At 46.7% G+C, this 16,067-nt stretch overlaps 1 protein-coding gene across 4 annotated transcripts in view; it reads left to right on the top strand.

Moving 5' to 3' along the window:
• Positions 1 to 2: 2 nt before the first annotated feature.
• The window catches only part of SZT2 (SZT2 subunit of KICSTOR complex), a 56,297-nt gene continuing 40,232 nt past the window's right edge, over positions 3 to 16,067 (top strand). For all 4 annotated transcript variants that reach the window (XM_082053963.1, XM_082053960.1, XM_082053961.1 and 1 more), the window contains exons 1-12: positions 3 to 39; positions 330 to 455; positions 609 to 782; positions 1,128 to 1,298; positions 3,492 to 3,623; positions 5,680 to 5,839; positions 6,284 to 6,390; positions 6,573 to 6,783; positions 7,989 to 8,159; positions 13,400 to 13,631; positions 14,290 to 14,419; positions 15,649 to 15,791. In XM_082053963.1, the coding sequence (XP_081910089.1) occupies positions 10 to 39; positions 330 to 455; positions 609 to 782; positions 1,128 to 1,298; positions 3,492 to 3,623; positions 5,680 to 5,839; positions 6,284 to 6,390; positions 6,573 to 6,783; positions 7,989 to 8,159; positions 13,400 to 13,631; positions 14,290 to 14,419; positions 15,649 to 15,791 (1,787 nt within the window). In that variant the 5' untranslated portion in view covers positions 3 to 9. The remainder of the gene's footprint in view (positions 40 to 329; positions 456 to 608; positions 783 to 1,127; positions 1,299 to 3,491; positions 3,624 to 5,679; positions 5,840 to 6,283; positions 6,391 to 6,572; positions 6,784 to 7,988; positions 8,160 to 13,399; positions 13,632 to 14,289; positions 14,420 to 15,648; positions 15,792 to 16,067) is intronic.

Below are 16,067 nucleotides of genomic sequence, written 5' to 3'. Positions count from 1 at the left end.
CGCGCGGACATGGCGGCCGCCGAGAGGCCGGACTCGGAGGTGGGAGCAGGACGGGGCTGCGGGGCCGCGCTGGGGGATGAGGGGCGGCCGTGGTGCGGGGCACAGGGTCGCGCTGGGGAGCAGGGGGCGGGCGAGCTGGCTGGCCGGCTGGCCCGCCCGCGAGGGGCTGGAGCAGCCGAGGGTGCGCGGTGGGACCAGGGTGCCCGCCTGTGCTCCCGCCGAGCCCCCGGTGAGCCGGGCCGCCGTGCTCCCGCCGAGCCCCCGGTGAGCCGGGCCGCCGTGCTCCCGCCGAGCCCCCGGTGAGCCGGGCCGCTGTGCTCCCGCCGCAGGTGGAGGAGGCTGGGCATGTCTTCCTGCTGATGAAGAAGGACTATCGCATCTCCCGCAACGTGCGCCTGGCCTGGGTCCTCAGCCGCCTCCACCAGGTCATCTGGGCCGTGCCCGAGCCCGAGCTGGTGAGTGGGGCCGGGGCGGCAGTGTCGGCGCAGCCTGCTGTGACCGGCTGGCTCTGCGCCGCTCGAGAGCCTGCAGGAGCCCAGCGCCTTTCTCTGATTCTTCCTCTGGCTTGGCTTGATGTTCCAGCACTTACTATTCACTTGGTTTTGTAGGTAAACTCAGAAAATGAACTTGATGTTCTCAGCATCTTGCCTAACGGGTGGCAGCCAGACGAGCCTGTCCAGCCCAGGCCCTACCTCCTCGTGCCCTCCACACGCGTCACCTTCCTGGCCCGCCAGTACCGGTTCGTGATTGAGCTTGATCTGAGCCCCTCCACAGGGATTGTGGTAAGTGCACAAGCTGCTGCTTTGGGCTGTTGTGTATGAAAAGGCTGGGCCCTTTTCAGTTTGCCGAGAAAGCATATTCGTTTCTGTGTTAGTTTTACCTTTGACAGAGGTGTTGCTTTTGCCAGGAGCGAAGAGTGCAATGCATGTAGCTGAGCAGCTTCATGGCAGATCCCGTTTCTCTGCTGAATGCTCAGTATATGACCTTCATCTGCAGAGAGCTGTCATTCCAATCCAGCTGCCATTGCAGAAGGATGTTTGTTGTTGGCTCTGCATTTTAGGGCAATGAGCAGTGAGACTGAAAGTCCTAGAAGATGATAAAACGGTTTCCTTTCTCTGTTTCTGTAGGATGACTCAACAGGGGAGATAATTTTTGATGAAGTGTTTCATGCCCTTTCCCGATGCTTGGTGGGGTTGTTAAGACCTTTTCGTATCCCTGGTTCAGACATTATCTACCAGCCAGAGATCTTTGTCACCATCCAGGCGTATTCCTCCATCATTGGCCTCCAGTCCCATCAGGTAAAGTTCAGTCTCTCCCTTGGCACGTCTCAGCATGTGAGCAGCCTGCCCTGTTGGCTTCCTGGGAAGACAGGGGAAAGTGGGGTCTTGTGGTACCCGGGCTTGGTTCTCTGGGATGCTGCATGCTTGTCTTGTTAAACGTGCAGCCTGGTGTGTTGGGAAAGGATGTGTGAGTGACTTCTTCTTTCTGGGGAGGAAGCAGCGGTTTCTCCTGGGGGAGCAGTGCCCAGCAGAGACCACCACCCACATGCACCTTCTCAGAGCTGAGCCATGGGGAGTGTTTCCCTTGTGTTGAATATGTGCTTGTTTTGGCTTTTTTTTTTTTTTTTTCCCTAATTTCTATTGACTAATGCTTTTTGGCCTGTTGTAATTAGAAGTATTCAAGAAGACCTGGTGTGCCCCAAAGCTTGTCTGCCTGCTCCAACTGTGTAGCAGTGGTTTATTGAAAGATAATTGCCTCTTCCTACAAACCTTGCTCTCTTTTTGCACTGGTACAAATGTTTCTCCTTGCTGAAGAGACCAGCTGGGCTCCAGCGAGATTTTGCTTGAGATGGGGCAGGCCTGTTTTAACAAATCAAAATCTGGTTTATGGTGCCAGTGTCGTTTTTGAAGTTTATCCTTCTTGTTTACCCTTCCACCTCATGAAATTTTAACATTATTTTCAGGAATTTCCTTGTTTGCCAATGATATTTTTGTGTCATCAGCAGACATCATCATGCTTTGCCTCATCATCTCCTCTGTTTACTCTAAATTGAACACTGTGACATTGCTATGTGTTTCGTCTTCGGATCTGTCTAATGACCTGTTTATTGTGTGATGCCAGGAACTGTAATCTTTGGGTACAAGTGAATAAGCTTTATGTTACTTATATGGAAGAAAAGGCATATACGTGTATCACTTGTCCTGGAATGGCTGTCTGTTTTGTAATCATTTAGTTTTCTCATGTTGCTCTGAGGTCTTGCCCATCTGAGGTTGAGGGATTGTAGATAACAGTGTCCCAGCTGTCTGTTGGGTTCTTTGTGTGTTGTGTCTTTTTTGCCTCCTGGTTGTGGGTAGAGATTTCCTGAACAGTGGTGGCGTCTGTAAACACAAGTGTCATGCCTGTCAGCTCAGGTTGTTCCTGTGGTGACAGGCTCCCTCTGTCACATCACTTGGCCTCCTCTGTGATGTCCTGTCTTATTTTTGCTTTATTTAAATTCCCTGTTCCTTTATCCAGCCACTTACTGGAAGAGAATAGGATCAGTCTATAGAATCGCAGAATTATTCAGGTTGGAAAAGATGTTTAAGGTTGAGTCCAGCTGCGCCAGCCAGGTGGAAGGACTGTCCTTCCTTCTGCAGTTTCTAGCTGTGACAAGCAAAGCCACCCTGAAATCCCGAAACACTGAGCGTCCTACTGGTGTTCACGCTGAACAGGTTGAATATGGAGGGATAAGCATGGAAGTACAGAACCTTAAAATATAAATTTATCAACAAGCTCTATTTTTTTGAAATGTTTAAGATGAACTCCATCATACTTAATGCTTCATGAAGAATAGGGCAGAAGAAAGCTGCATGAATGAAGAATCCCAAAACAGTAATAACAAAAGAACAGTATGCTCATATACCTCTTACATATACTGTCTGAAATTCTGTGTGGGGTAATACCTTGCTAATAGTAAAAGGATCCCTAGAAGACATCAAATCTACTTTGACTAAAAATCTAGTTTATTGAACACATCTTGCCTGGTATATTCTTGGGTTTTAATTTCAAATATACCAAGGTTATTAGTACAATAATAGCCAATATTCATGCTGCATAATATTCTCGTACAACTTGTATTGATGAAGTTTAAATCCGTTGAACACAAACATCACAGCTCTATAGGCACGTTAGATTAATACAATCAGGCCTTCCCTAGAGACATCAGGTCAGGGTTAAGGGCTTCTAACAAGGATCTTGCATTGCTTTCTCCTGAAAACTGCTTATCCTGGTAGTAGGAAAAAGTAGGAATTTGCCTGAGAAGGAGATTTCCCAAAGAGCGATGTGAGCATCTGCCGCAGAGCTGCTCGCAGGCAGTTGGCACTAAACAGCAATAGTGACAAGAGGCCAGTGCTGGACCTGGGCTTTGTCAGGGACGTGTCAGAACTGTGCTCCTGTGTATCATTTGTTATAAAACCCTAACTTGGTGACTGACACACGTGTCCTTGGGCCAGGTACTATTCCAGGGCTGTCAGCTGGATGAGACGAAACGAGAGGCTTTTCTGGACCAAGTTTACTCACAGCTCTGTGCCTTTGAGAACAAAGTGGCAGAGATGCTCCAGCAACAGTATGAACCCAAACCGCAGGTGAGGAGGGCAGAGGTGGTTGGGGTCTCTTGGCTCCTTGGAGATCTGTGCTCTGGGGGGGTGGCAACAAGAGGAACAGCAGTATGGGCCTGGAGAAGGAACAGCTAAGGAGTTTGTAAGAGAACTTTGTGGGATCCGGTTATGAGATGTGAACACTGAGAAAAGCAGAACCGAACCAGTGATGGGAATGGTTACTTTCCCCAAGATGATTGCACCATAAAGCATCCTGACTTCTTGTGCATCATGGGATAAACTGTAGGATACGCTTTCTCTCTGAAGAAGATGGTGGGAGAGATGATTATGCCAATATCCTCAGTCTGTAAATAGCTGTGAATATGCCCTTGGCCCTTGTTACAATCTTGAATGAAAATACTTCCTTGTTACCATGAAACTGACCATGAAACTGAATAAACAGCTGATGCAGATTCTAATACTCCTTGTAATCTGTGGCAGATGCTGTTCAGTAGCCAGGATGTAGGTATCAGCCAGTTAATGATAGCACTCTAAAATACAGCTTAGGATGACATTAAAAGTGAGACTCTGTAGGGATTCAGAATGTTTATGGGTTTCTTATCAAGATAATCTCTCCTGATCTTGGAAATTAAGAGCGTGAAGGTTAATTGTGATACTGCCGTGTTCATGTAGCAGTCACAGTTGTATCTGTGGGCACATTTTTGCAGTCAAAGGCATTATTGGCTTGGCTGAGATTATTTAGTCGTTATTTAGCATTAGTTATTAGAGTTTGGGCAAAAAATAAAAAAAAGTCTCAAAACCAGATGAGCTGCTGGTGACCTATTGCAGTTGTATATCTGAAGTGCTTCGAATCTCGTATTCTAGCAGAAATGTGTATCTTTGAATGCCAAGACTATCAGTCCTTGAACAGAAAGAAGACTGCAGGAAGTAAATACCTTTACCAGTGTGTCCAGCTGATGTTTTTGCAGTGCTTTGTATGCATTCCTGCTCGCTGTAGTATTTCTCTTGTGGTAAACTATCCTATAACTTTTTTCATGCAAATGGGGGAAAGAGACGCGCTTGCAGCCAGAGGGACTGGTGAGTCCTGCCACAGGCTGTGGGTGGAGGCGGGAGGTCCCAGAGGAAGGGCAGGGACTGAAACTGTCTTTAACTTTTGAAGTTGCATTAGTTATATCATTGTCAACAAGTGTCTGAATTTCAGGCATCTCTCGCAAATTAAAATGATGGATTGTCATGGGTTTTGCTCATGAGCACAAACTGCTCCCATTTGTGCAGAACAAAAGTTCACTTAGTTCTAATGTGCTTTTCCCACCTCCAGGCATCTGTAGTTTGGCAGGGGAGGGTCTTGCTCATTCTCTGTCATAGCAGTAAAAATGAAGCAATAGTTTATTACAGGGTTGAACTGCCAGAACCTTCCGGAGATGAGGGGACTATGAATGCAGTAGGTTCCTCATCAGTGTAATTATACAAATTTCTTGCTTTGCCTGAGGGGTATTTTTCATAGAAGATCCACACGAAGCCTACCTACGTTTCCTTATATCAGCACTGCATAACGAGTGCTGTTTAGACAGAGTTAAATGTATAGGCACTAGACTTTGTCCTTATGAGGCTCCTCAACCCCTCTGCTGCAGTGCTTGGTATGTGAGATGTTGCTATCTCTGCCTCTCCAGTGTTTTTGGGCTTTACTTTAGTAGATACTGAATAGCTGCAGCTTCTGCTAGACTACAAGGAAAGAAGAGGTATTAATCATCTCTTTAATTGGGAACTGCTCTGCTTTGCAGAGGGGTTTTAGTGACCCCAAAACATCTCATCTTTCCCCTAATGTGAGAAATCAGCCTATAATAAAGCTCTGAGCATGTTGTCCGCTTCCTCCGCCCCCAAGCAACCTTGCCCAGCTGTTCTAAGGGGCCGGGGAAATTAGGATATTGAGAGCACCTGGAAATCTAGAAGTTGAGTCTGCTGAAGTGCTCCAGAGCTGTGGTACTATGGGGTGCTAGGCTGAAGGCTGTGAGGAGAATGAAAACAAGAGCTAGGCTGAAGTCTGTCCCATGGGGCCTAGTGGTTGGTTTTTTCACTTTTCCAGGTGGATCTGTCTCCTCTGAGCCAAGAGAGCCCTGGTGATGTGCAGGAGCCGTCTGGGAGGAAGCCCAGCGTATCTGTTGTCACTGCAGATGTTGGCCTTGTCAGCATGGTCCGACAGGGCATCCTGGCGCTGCAGCTGCTGCCCTCCAACTCCAGCGCAGGTTGGCTTCCTCTGCTGCGTGAAGGGTTGCCCAGTTGCCTACGAAGGATTGTATTCCTCCTGCCTTGGACTGAGATTGATTTTTCTAAGGGCTGGTGCATAGACCCTTTTGTTAGGGATGACATTTCAGCAGCAGCTATTGCTCTGCACTTGTGGGCAAATTGTGATGGTGGGAACAGGGAGGAGAACAACTCTGCACCATGTGAGGAAGCACAGCCATGACTGTTGCTCAGAACAGCTCGGGGTGTGCAGAGCTGTGCCCCATCTGAGGACTTTGCTGTACCTAGTTGGGAAATTTGCCAGCTCCACAACACCTTGCTGTAAAACAACCTCAGCATTTTCCTTTCTGCTTTTGCCCTGCCTAAATTTTATCCCTGGTGGATATGTCTGGAGAGTGGTATCTGGTTGAGATGGAGAATGCACTAAGATACTGCCCTCTTCACAGGTATCATAATAATTACGGATGGTGTGACAAGTGTCCCTGATGTGGCTGTGTGCGAGACTTTACTCAACCAGCTCCGCAGTGGCACTGTGGCCTGCTCCTTTGTACAGGTAGGTCTGCTGTTGTCTGTGAGCGTGCGGGCAGCTGCTGGCAAGAGGGGAAGAGATGAGTCGCTGTCAGCAGTGTTCACCTTCAGAGGGGACTCTTCTGCCTCTCCAAGGCCTTGGCTTGGTTCTATCCCTTGTCCTCAGCAGTGCCGCACTCTGAGGTATTGTCTTTATCCATCCCGTAGGTGGGCGGTGTCTACTCCTACGATTGCAGCTTTGGCCATGTTCCCAATGTGGAACTGATGAAATTCATCGCCATGGCCACTTTTGGTGCTTACCTCTCCACGTGCCCTGAGCTGGATCCCCTGAGCCTGGATCTGAATGTGTATCACAAGGCGTTCCTGCTGTACTCCTTTCTGCGTACTGGCGAGTCCCTGAATCCAGAATACTACTGTGGTGAGGAGTGTGCATGTCTTCCTTCCAGCAGACAGATGTTTACAGCACCTCTCTTTGGGGTGACATCCCCAGGCTTGGTTATGCTGATGCCCTCCCTTGTCCCCTCCAGGTCATTCTGAGTATTATGGAGGCAAGGAAAAGGCAGCAGTGTGTGTGCTTTGGCAAGAATGCTGCCTTCTCTGACAGGCGGCAAGGCATGCTTGTGCCTGGGTGAGAAGGAGGGCCCTGGGGGTGCACAGTATCTTGGACCCCCCAGAGCTCTGTGTCTCCTGTAGGCTCTGGGCAGTGTTGGGCCATGCAGCCTCTTCTGTAACTCCCCTCCTGGTTCCAGGAATTGAGTGAACTGGGGAAAACTGATGTCCCATTTTGCACTGTTTCCCTTTCGGTGGATTTCACTCAGCAAACTGCAGTTAGGCCTGCCGTGTTGGAACTTGGAAGGGGCGAGAAGCTCTTGTTTGACCTTTCCTGCGCACTGGCTAGCTCGCAGATGCGGACATTCTGGAGAGCTTGTCCTAATTGGGTTTGCAGATGGCAGTTTGGGTTGAACAACTAGGCCCCTGAGAACTGTCCCAAATACCTCTCTTGGTTGTTCTTATTTGTGAGTGTTAGTGACCAAGAGTATGCCAGGGGAGATTAGTTACCACCCTTTCATGCCCTGGCGATGTGCTCGTGCCATCTGTGCTTTCTGTAACTCGGCAGCAGAACCTGTATCCAGCCACAAGTTTGAAGAGAGTTGGCCTGGGACTTGAAAATGTTGAATCTTAAAAGGTTCAGGAGTTAGTAGTTTAAACGCAACACTTCTGCATCCTGATACCTTTTAGAAAGCACCTGGAAATTCAGGGTTTTCCAGGGAAAGGGGTAAAGCCCAAAAGCTTGCTGTGCAACTCTTGCAACAGCTGTGCAGTTTCTGCCTGTCTAGGCTAAACATGTAACACCAGTGTGTGCCTTGTCACAGAAGCTGTCCCGGGGAAGCCAGGCCTGGCTTCCCACCCTGCCCCTCTCCCAGGCCTCTTGGCGACACGAGTGGACCTGTTTGCTGTGTTGCAGAATCAGGATTGGGTGCAACTGGTGCTTGAAGGATGTGCTGTTCTTCAGGCCAGCGAGTGTTCCCGGCAGTGTTTGTAGAGCACTTTGGGAGGGCTGTTGCTGTAGGGCGAGCAGCAGCGGAGCTGCTCCCTCACAACCCCCATCTGTGCCGTTTGCAGTGTCCCAGCATAGACTGTTCAATGAGCACCTGGTGTCTGCAAGCAGCAACCCTGCTCTGGCGATGAGGAGGAAGAAGCACACGGAGAAGGAGGTGCATGCTGACCTCGTGAGCATTGTCTCCGTCCGGCTGCGCGAGGGCTACAGCATCCGTGAGGTCAACATCACGAAAGGTGACTGTGCTGCATTGGGGGCTGGAAGCTCGGATAGGACTGTTCTCAACTGTTTAGAGGAAAGTGCAGGGTCTGCCATCTCAGCAGAGTCACTGGTATTGTGGAGGAAGGAGCCATTTTCTGCAAATTCTAAGTTTGTGTTCTGGAACAATTGCCCAACACAGAACTGTCCAGTATTGGTTGTGCAGTTGTGCACTTGCCATGCTCATCCTCTGTGGCTGTAAGTGCCTGGAGAGGGACAGACAGACTGTGACCCTCTGTATCCTGGAAATGAGTCCCCACAATTGCAGGGAAACTACTGATAGAACTTGGGGTTTTGCAGAGTTTTCTGGGATTTCCTTTATATTTCTCCTTTTTTCATCCCTTTCTAGTCCTTTGCTAGATGCACTCCAAAATACTAACACAAAGGTGAGCCCTTTGGTACAACAGATTTAATGCCTCCAAACTACAGTCTTCCAAAGGAAGAAATTGGGGGAAAAAAGGATATTGTCGGGTGAAAATGCCAAGCAGTCAGGACCATGACCAATACTAGAAGAACATTGAACCAGCCAGTGGTCCTGTTCTCTCATCTGACTCACTGGAGATTATTGCACCTGGAGTGTGAGAACAAACCACTGACTGAGGACCTTGAGGGATATGAGTAGCCCAAGGAGTACCAGTAAACCATGCCTGACTTTCCCTCTCCAGCTGTGTGTTTTAACTGTGGCTGGTGCTTTAACTGAAGGGGAGATGAGGAAATCCAAATAGAGGTTATGAATTGCACGCAAGAGAAGAAATTATTGTTGGCCTTCACAATGACCAGCAAAAAGCCAGGAGGATGGGATTCTTAGAACACAGCGTAAACATGTACAACACATGGTGACACAGTACCTTCAACTATTCTTTTTGTGATATTAGTACACACAATATGTTTTATATCAGAAAAATCAAAGTCTGTGGTACAACTTCAAAATCATTCCAAACTTGCCATGTGATGTTTTCTGTGAATTTACTGTGGTCTGCCTGAAAACCATGTAAATAAGTTATGCAACTGCTCTGCTTGGAAGATTGTCCCAGAGCTTCTTTGCTCTTTCTCTACCTTCCTTTCTAAACTCACTCAGACTCAATTAGACCTGTGTTATTTTTATTATCCTTAATTAAAAGTTTATCCTCCTTCTCTGGTATTGCACAAACGTGTTTAAGAACAATGCCTCTCTCCCTGTAACCTTTCTTGTGGCAGGTTAAGCAAACCAATGTTTCAACCTTCTTTTGTAAGAGCAGGTTTTCTGTTTTGTTTATTTATCTTAGCAGCACACTTTTTTTTCTCCTCAGTTGTTCACTTTTTGCAGTTTGATGTCCTGTTTCTTGAAACAGTTGGTAAGACTGTTGTAAATGTGCTTTTATCAGTGCCTTGTTCAGTAATGATACTTCTTCCCTGCTTCTGAAGTAAAATACCATATCTGATAGATCAGGAATCACATGAGCTTTCTCTGTGATTGCATTGCGTTGTTAGCGCAGAAATCCCTGCATCTTTCACACACTTTTGCTTCCAGCTCGTGAGTCCTTAAGGGTGTTTTATTGTTTGTTTTATTTGTTTGTTTAGTAGTCCCTAAATGTGGTATTCATCACATAATAGTGCTCTTTAAGTTCATCTCACTGGGTTCAGCTCACTGTTCTTGTGCGATGGCTGGGAATGAATTGCAGTTCTTTTGGCCTCATGGTTCTTACAGACTGAACGGATCTAAAACAGCTCTTTTTGGAAGGTTGCTAACAATCATATTAGGTGGGATAATTTCTAAAGTTGATCTTCCAGGAATATCCCTGATTTCTTGTTTCGGGAGTTTTCTATTAAAAGTAATAATCTGTTAAGATTTCCCATTGACACAGGTGTTCTGGTGACATCTGCAGATTGCTTTTGCTAATCTCCTGGAGGTGTGGCATGAGGTGCTTCCCTTCAATCCAGGCAGATTAGGTCCATTGCACTTTCCTTGTCTAAGAATGTCTATGAAACAGCCCAACAAGTCAGTTCCTGTCCACACTGTGCTCAGTATTGTGTCTTTTGTCCTTCTGTGCACCAGTTCATTTACCGCTCGGACAACGCTGGAGAAAGAGCCTTTCTTTAATCTGGCAGCAATGGTGAAGTGCTGTTGTGACTGTGAAGTCCTACAGAGAAATGCTGGAAGAGGTAGCAAGTGTGAATCATTCAAAAAACAATCAGGCAAATTCACATTGTACCTTTTTACACAAAGGTGTAGCTACAAGCTCTGGCTCAGGGTGCTATTAGGCAGCAAATGCAGGAGTCTGGAAGACTGTATCAGAAATACCACCACGTGTTCACCACACTCCCTGCTCTCTCCTCTAGGTATTTTCCTGCCACCTTTTAGCCCCTGGAATGCTAAACAGGTTGATCTTCCATTTTTACGAGAGAAGACGGCAGAAGAGCAGCTGCACTGGGTCTGAGTTCCCTTCTGTGGTGAATAGCTATGGGGAGGTGCAGAGGGAGGAGTAAGAATAGGATAAAAGTACATGGTATCTCCCTTCTCGTTATTTCTTCCCTTTGAGCGCTCCCTATCTCTTTGTAGCTCAGGGCTCCCTGAGCCAGAAATACTTCCTGTGTATTTTGATAAAGTTTTTTTTTTAAGAAAGAGTTTAAAAATGAAATGTCTGAGCTATCAAAAACAGTCTATATTTCTATGCCAGCCTTCAGAATAGTAGCAGATAATGTTACTTCTACTTTGGAAAGGTTAAATGCTCTGGGGAGTTTCTGGCTGTGATCAGGAAACTTTTAAACTAACAAAGTAAAATGTATAAAAGATGAAGACATTGAAACATTCAGCACTGCCTCTGCTAAAGAAAAGCATGTTTGGCTAATTGAACCTCTCTGCGCCATTCTGTAACAAAGTGTATGACAAAGAACAGTTAATTAACCCGGATTGCCAAAAGCTTTTGCCAAAACATGCAAAACTAAAGGCTCTTAAGGAGCCAGCTGGCTGTGAAGCGAGAGGAAACAGTGCAGTCGTGGACTTTGACACTGCCGCTTTTCTGCTTCACTTCGCCGAAGGCAAAATAGAATAAATAGCTAGATTTGTCCTCAGAGTTGCCTGGAGAGGTTATTTGTGATATTTATAAGTGCTCTGGTTACCCTCACTACTTGATTTCAGATATTTAGGCATTTAGAAGGCTACTGTGGTTAGTTAGGTATGCAGAAGTGCTTGAGAAAGGGGGAGGACCATTTTGTGTTAGTGTGTGTTGAGGAGAGCCTGGAGGACATTTTTCAGAACCTCATTTTCCTCTGTGAATTGGTTCAGCACCAAAAATGGCCGAGCACAAGCTGACCAGTGAGAAGGGCCATTCTCAGTCTCAGGGACTGACAGACAAAGTGGGTTTTCTAAAAATGAGAGCTGGACATTGAAAGAAATCAAAGCAGCAGAAACTTGTATTAGCTATTAAGTCAAGGACCAGAAATAGATTGATTTGCAGTAAGAACAAGCCAAAGATTCATCTAGGTGTGACTTCAAACTAAGCACATATTTTGCCTGTGTTTTAGTTTTATTTGTGTTGGATCGTAGGAGTGAAGCCAGGGTGACTAATGGAAACACAGGTGGAAGTAGGAAATATTTTCATTAATGATCTAGGCAAAAATGTAGGAATTTACTTATCATGTTTACTGTTGATGAAATGGAAATACTTTGTTATGAGAACCAAAATACTGTGCAGAAAGCAGTGGATGAGCATTAAAGCAGTAAGAGTGAAGTGACAGTATGATATGGAAAGGGACAAATTTATTTAGCTTCTCTGATAAACTAGACAATCTTCATATGGAAACAACAGATGGTAGAACCCTGGCAACTGTATGTGTAGTAACACAAAGCACCCATTGTTAAAAATATTAATGACGTTAAATAAAATCTTGGTTATCCCTCAGATGAAATACAGGTGGAATACAGTGTATAGATGAATTCTTGAGGTGCAGGAAGGTCTGGGGTGGTTAAGGGGAAGGATATTCTGCTGGTGACTGTGGCTTCGTTTAACCTGCACAATAACACCTGAAACTGGGTGAGGATTTCTCCCCCTAGTGCATGATCCTTGTCAATGTTATGGAAATGAAGCGTCTCAGAAGAAAACCGTTTAATCAAAAGAACAACAGAGCATGAATTTGGCATGTACTCTGGAAGGTTTCTTCTAAACACTGATGGAGGAAAAAAGCTCTGAGGGAGCCTCCCAGCAGGGACCATGGGAGCAAAATGCTTTTAAATGGAGTGTAGTTGGCCTGTGAAGGGTCTGGCATGATGTGCCTATGGCAGCAGCAAATGCAACTCTGCAGGAAACGTAGGATCCAGGCTGGTGACCTGTTCGGATGATTTCCAGCAAATACAATCACTTATCTCACAAATGTTGCAAGTCCAGCAAACTGCAGAGCAGGCTGGACATCAGAATCGATGACTGAGCAGTTGAAACAGCAGTGTGGCACTGTTATAGAAAGTCATTTGTTTTCCTGGCTTGTTTTAGTACAAATACATATGCACAGTCAGCAGGACTGTGACAGTTTTCTGCTCTTCTGGCTCAGTGCGGCTTGCTGGCAGGTGCTTGCATTAATCTTGCTAGAGGTGCAATGGCCTGCTTAAAGAAAAAGGTAAAAAAAATGTACAGTTTGAAGAAAGGGTGAATGTTTATTCTTTACTTTGTAACTTTGTGAGGAGAGGGTAAACATGGTGAGAAGCTTTTGATGTTTGAAGTTCTAGATTGCGTGAAATACTGTCTGTGCAGGAAGAGCAAGGAGTTTGATTCAAGAAGTGGGCCTCACCTTCCAGGTTGTTTATGATCTGGGCCCACCGTGTCTCGATGTCCGTGTTTCTGCAGTGGGATAGATTAACTTTGCAGAGTGCAGATGAGAAAACTTTACAGCTTAAAGCCCCTGCTTATCTGTGCTAGCAACAGTTTTATTGGAAATGAACTTGAAGCTGTGAAGAAGAGAACCTGTTGTGAATGTCACCACCTCCTCCGAGTTTCAGTTGCCTTCTCTAGTGTGGATACTATGTGTACATTTAAATAACTGTTCACCAAATGCTTACTGGGTAAGCAAAGCATTGCTCGGTTGGGAAGGAGAGAGAATGACTTCAGCTAGAGCAAACAGCTGTTAGATTACCTGGTCTTCCTCATAGAAATCAAACAGTTTCACAGTCCTGGGAGTCCCTGGTCAGAGATAAATCTCAGATACGTACCAAACAAGCACTTGAACTTATTTCTCTGCTCCCATGCAGGTGGGTCTCAGCTGGAGGTGAAACTAGTGCTGCTTTGGAAGCATAACATGAGGATAGAGTACTTAGCTGTGACACCCTGGCCCCTGGACCCATCGAAGCGCAGCACATGGGTAGAGGTGACGATGGAGGGAAGCTATGACATCTTGCACGACATCAGTTGCACCATGCGGAAGCCTATCACCAGCCTGTACCGCACTACAGTCATCCGGCGCTTCTGGAACACCTTGCAGAGGTGAGCCAGATCATCCCCAGCAGTTCCCAATGTCTGATGTGACCAAGAAATGCCTTCCTGGGCATGCTGGGGCATGGGTTATGCAGGTGGCCATCCCAACCCAGGGTCCCAGAGGAATGTGCTCTGAGAAGGAGGCATGACTGGTGTCTAGGCAAGGAAAATCTCAAACTGGCCTGTGACCTAGTCTGTAAGGTTTCTTCGTGGTGAAGATATTGCTGTCCCTGAGTCCTGATCGTGCGATGCAAACCTTAACTGTGACTGCCACCCCATGGAGGTGGGCTGTTCTTACCGTGCAGCCTTGCAGCTGTGTTGCGTGGTCACTCTAGGAGCAACACCTAATGTCTCTGGGCATGAACGGCCTGTGGGTTATAACCATTTCCTGGCCAGGGTGACTATTACTCCCTGCTGTTTGGCAGATTGCTTTTCTAGCACTTCATTCCCAAGTTGGATCATCTGCCTTGTATATTAGGCTGTTACACTTGAACTTCCTTAACATGCTCTTTGCAAATCAGGTGCTGAATCCCAGTGTTCCTCTGGAAAGCGATGTTGGTGTAGATGGACTCCCAGTACCTCGGGAATGCTGTGTATGCAGGCACTGGGGTGACTGGGGCAGGACCAGGGAGAGCGTGGGCTTTTGTGGCTGCCTTTTCTCTTTCAGCATCAACCAGACAGATCAGATGTTGGTTCATCTGCAGTCTTTTGACACAGTCCCAGAACACTTCACCATTCCTGAGAGCACCAAGAACGGGGTGCCCCTCTTCTACATCCCCCCAGGCTCTACCACTCCGGTATGTTTGCACTCTCTCCCATTTAATGTGGGATAGCTTGTCCCTCCTGCCTATTCTATCTCTTGCCAGGGGATGCTGAGTTCTAACAGGCAATCAAGATCTTCTGTAACTCTCAGGCTTTGTCTCTTCCTCTTTGTCCTGCTCAGTAACAGAGTTCAGGTGTAATGCAGTACCCCTCAACACCCCATCCCATACTTTTCCCCCTCTGAGACATCACTCTCTGTCTTTACTGCTGTAGCTACACTTCTAATTCCCACAAAAAGTCTCCTAAGTGTGCTGTGAAGACCAGCTTATTTTTGCCATGCTTTATCAGTGGATACCTGATATGTGTGGAGTTCCCGCTGGCAGTCTTGTGCCCTGGTGATGTAGCTCAGCACTGTCAGGTGAAGACATAGGATGTACTGAATAGTTGCTTTTAATAGTCTCATTGCTCTGAGCACTCCTGTGGAAGGTGGAAGAGAGATACATGTCATCTACACAGCAGAAACTAAATGAAATATGAGCTAGTAGTTTCCACTGCAAAATTTGAACTCATTGAAGCTCACTGAACAGAAGTGCTAGCATATTATCTGTGCCCTGCTAGCAGTGTCCTTGACATTGGTAGAAGATGACTAGCAGATATCAAAGCTAGACACACTTTAAATTAAGAGAACTACGCTTTTAATTTTATTGCTTCAGTCCTTCCTAGGTTTGCCCAATAAACTTTCACTGTGTATGTAACCCGTAGTATATCATAAGCATCCCATCTTATAGCTAACCACCACTTTATTTGTGTGTCAGCAGAGTTGCTATAGTTGGTGGAATCATGGTTTTATCATACAAGCATGTTAGAGTTGCCCAATGCCACCCATTGCTGGTACCCTATTTGCATGAACACTCTCAGATGAGTTATCTCAGTGTTTAATTGCTCTGCTGACACAAGCCATATATCCCCCTCTCAATCAGAAAGCACACCATTACATATGCCATTTTTTCCACGGTTATTTAATTGATGCTAAGTAGCTAAATTCCTAATTAACTTGACATTTCAGGAACCTAATTTATTTTTGCTTACATTGTACTGCCTGTTTCAGTGTGAACACACTTATTCTGCTGAGAGGCAGTTACCAAAAGCCAGGGATGTGGCTTCTCTTCTAGGCCTCCACAGCTCAGCGACCAGAGACATTCCTGATCTCTCTGGGGTGGAACCAGACGGTTTCTTGCTGAATATTGCCCTGTCCTTTTCTCAGGTGCTATCCCTGCAGCACAGTGGGTCTGACTCGAGCCATTCCCAGTTTGCCTCCTACTGGAAGCCTATTCTTTCCATGGATGCCAACTTCTGGCAGAGGTGGCTGCACATGCACCGTATAGTCCTCCTCCTGGAGCATGACACGTATGTAACCGGCAGGGCTGAGCTCACGGGCACACTGTGGGCCAGCCTGGGAAAACAGCGTGTCCAGTTCAGCCCAGCTTCAGAGTTGCAGCTGTCTTGGCAGTGCCTGTGGCCAAGGGAAGGGCCTTGCTGGTGGCACCTGGTGGATGGTGAAGGCTCATTTATCTGAGAGCGACTGTGGGTTGGAGACTCATCTTTGTCTAGAGGGGTTTGTTCCCAGGAGCATATGTGGTTTCTCAAGTCCCTCTTGGGTTTGGATTTCCTGATTGCAGGGGG

The sequence above is a fragment of the Streptopelia decaocto genome (assembly GCF_964273445.1).
Source record: "Streptopelia decaocto genome assembly, chromosome: 5".
In the NCBI taxonomy this organism is placed as follows: domain Eukaryota; kingdom Metazoa; phylum Chordata; class Aves; order Columbiformes; family Columbidae; genus Streptopelia; species Streptopelia decaocto.
This window is presented reverse-complemented; position numbering and strand designations above follow the sequence as displayed.